Source organism: Egretta garzetta, unplaced genomic scaffold, assembly GCF_000687185.1.
Source record: "Egretta garzetta isolate BGI_Z169 unplaced genomic scaffold, ASM68718v1 scaffold134, whole genome shotgun sequence".
NCBI classification, from domain to species: domain Eukaryota; kingdom Metazoa; phylum Chordata; class Aves; order Pelecaniformes; family Ardeidae; genus Egretta; species Egretta garzetta.
Genome location: NW_009259422.1, coordinates 105,493 through 107,734, shown reverse-complemented (window position 1 = coordinate 107,734; position 2,242 = coordinate 105,493). Strand labels below are relative to the sequence as shown.

Genomic DNA, 2,242 nt, shown 5'->3' with positions numbered 1-2,242 from the left:
GCAGGGGGGCGTTACTTGGTGCCCTCGTCTGGGTTGCCTTCTCCATCTGTCTTCCCTTCCTCCTCCGTCTTCTGGTCGTCTGTGTTCAGCCTCTGCTGCTTTTTCCGGCGCACGCATTTCACCACCATCAGCACCAGGATCACCATGCCCAAGAAGCCACCTACAGAGGCGCCCACGATGACAGCCACTGTCGAGTCGTGCTTCGGGGGCTCTGGGGGGACAGGGCACGGGCTCAGGGCACCCAGCCCCCAGCTGGACCAGCCAGCGGGAGCAACGGGGAGCAGGCAGGGCTGGCTCCCACCGCCAGGGAGCAAACCCTGCACGTGTAATGCAGGGTGAAGGCAGGGCACGGGGCGGAGCAGAGCGCCAGCCAGCACCCATGGGTGCCCCACAGCAGAGGGGACCACTCTACCACCTACCTTTGGTGAGCACCTTCAGGCTGATGCTGGCGTGGCCCCGATGCCGGTCTGGGGGGTTCAGGACATAACAGTTGTAGGTGCCCTCATCCTCCAGCTGCACGTTTTTGAGGGTGAAGGACACATCGTACTTGGTGGGGTTCCCGGTGAACTCCACCCGGTTCCCAAAGCGGTCCAGCTGCTTATTCATGATCTTCATCCGGAACTGCAGGAACTGGGCAGCCCACGGGGTAGAGGAGGTGAGACAGTGTTTGGCACCCCCCTGGCTCGCCTTCCCCAGCCAGGCATCCCCCTCCCCTGCATGTACAGCCCCGGGCACGTACCCACGCTGCACGCTTGTCCCCGCGCAGCACGGCCCCCGCTCAGCTCGGGCCCGGGGCCAGGGTCACGGAGCAGCACGGCCGGGACCCTCCCCGCTCACACGGGCCTGTCCTGCCACAGCAGGGCAGCTGCCCTGGCCCCTGCTTCTTTACGCAGTTGGTTGCTGATTTTCCCTGTGGCAGAGGAGGGAGGGATAGCAGGAGCTCACGTAAGGAGAAGGCTCGGGACCCCAAGGAACACAACCTCATCCCTGGAGGTATTTAAAGGAAGGACAGATGAGGTGCTGAGGGCCAGGGTTTAGTGGTGGAATGGCAGGGTTAGGCTAAAGGTTGGACTCGATGATCTCAAAGGTCTTTTCCAACCAAAGTGATTCTATGATTCTGTGACCGCTCCGAGCTAGTCCCGAGACCTCTCAGCAGATCCCTAGCCCCGGCGAGACTCACCAGCTCCTCAGAGCAGTTCTCGCACTCCTGGTACGTCCAGTTGAGGGAGAACTGCTTGTTCTCCACCTTGTAGCAGGAGTTGAAGGTGCAGGAGAGCTTCACAGAGGAGCCGTTCAAGGCATTGATGGTGGCAGGAGCCATGACCTCCATGCCCAAGCCCGTGGGCGCTGCCGCAAGCACAGGGAGCAAGAGCAGAAACGCAGGTGAGTTAGAAAGGGGGCACAAGCAGCCGTCCTGCCGGCTGAGCCGGTCTCCCCATCCTATCCTGCAGCCGACTGCCCGCACAGAGCTCACCCGGTGGCCTGGGATTGCCGTTCAGGCACGGTCACGCACAGACCACGCCGTGGCCAGCCAGGACCAGGGCTTCCCTGCGCAGCAGTGACAGGGAACAAGGGGGGAGCAGCCCCAGCCCTGGCACCATCCCTCAGCTGGACAGGAAGAGCATCAGCCCTGCTCTGCAAGGGCTGGTGACCCCCTCGGCCGTGCCTGGCCTGATTGCGCCCGGTGCTAAATTCTGCTGACTCCAGGCAAGCCCTGCTCCTTGCCAGTTAAAATGAGGTTTTCCTGCTGCAGAATCGATAACGCTATGCAAAGGGCTGAATGCAGCATTAGCATGCAGGGCTCGGCGCCACATCCGCCAAGAAATTTATGGCTGCGCTCATCAGATTTCATTCCCGGCAGGACGCGCTAGAGCGGCGAGGGCTGGGATCTGCCAGGGCCAGCCCCTGGGGGCTGCAGGGGGAATGCAGCTGCTCCCTGCTCCCAGCGGTGTTCACGCAAGGATTCTCCAGCTGGGAATGACCGGGTCAGGACCTCAGTCCCTCCTGGGGGGACAAGGCCGGTCCCTGCACCCTGGCCTCGCTGTGGCAGAGAAATGGGGGCATCGCCCGGTGCAGCTCGCAGGGCAGGAGGGCTCCCTCGGGGCGTGGGCAGTGAGGGGGTGTCTGTGCCCTCCTCCCTCTTCACTCCCTTCCTGCAGCTCCCTACTCTGCTGGCTGCTCCAGCAGCACCCGAAACCCAGCGCCTGCATCCAGCACGTTCTCCCCCGCCTGCAAAGGGGAG

At 63.0% G+C, this 2,242-nt stretch overlaps 1 protein-coding gene across 1 annotated transcript in view; it reads right to left on the bottom strand.

The window, feature by feature from the left end:
• Positions 1-11: 11 nt before the first annotated feature.
• Positions 12-2,242, bottom strand: part of SCN2B (sodium voltage-gated channel beta subunit 2) — a 6,558-nt gene continuing 4,327 nt past the window's right edge. Inside the window, exons 2-4 of the mRNA XM_009636925.2 lie at positions 1,181-1,347; positions 420-630; positions 12-211 (exon numbers count right to left, since the gene is read on the bottom strand). Coding sequence (XP_009635220.1) covers positions 12-211; positions 420-630; positions 1,181-1,347 — 578 coding nt within the window. The remainder of the gene's footprint in view (positions 212-419; positions 631-1,180; positions 1,348-2,242) is intronic.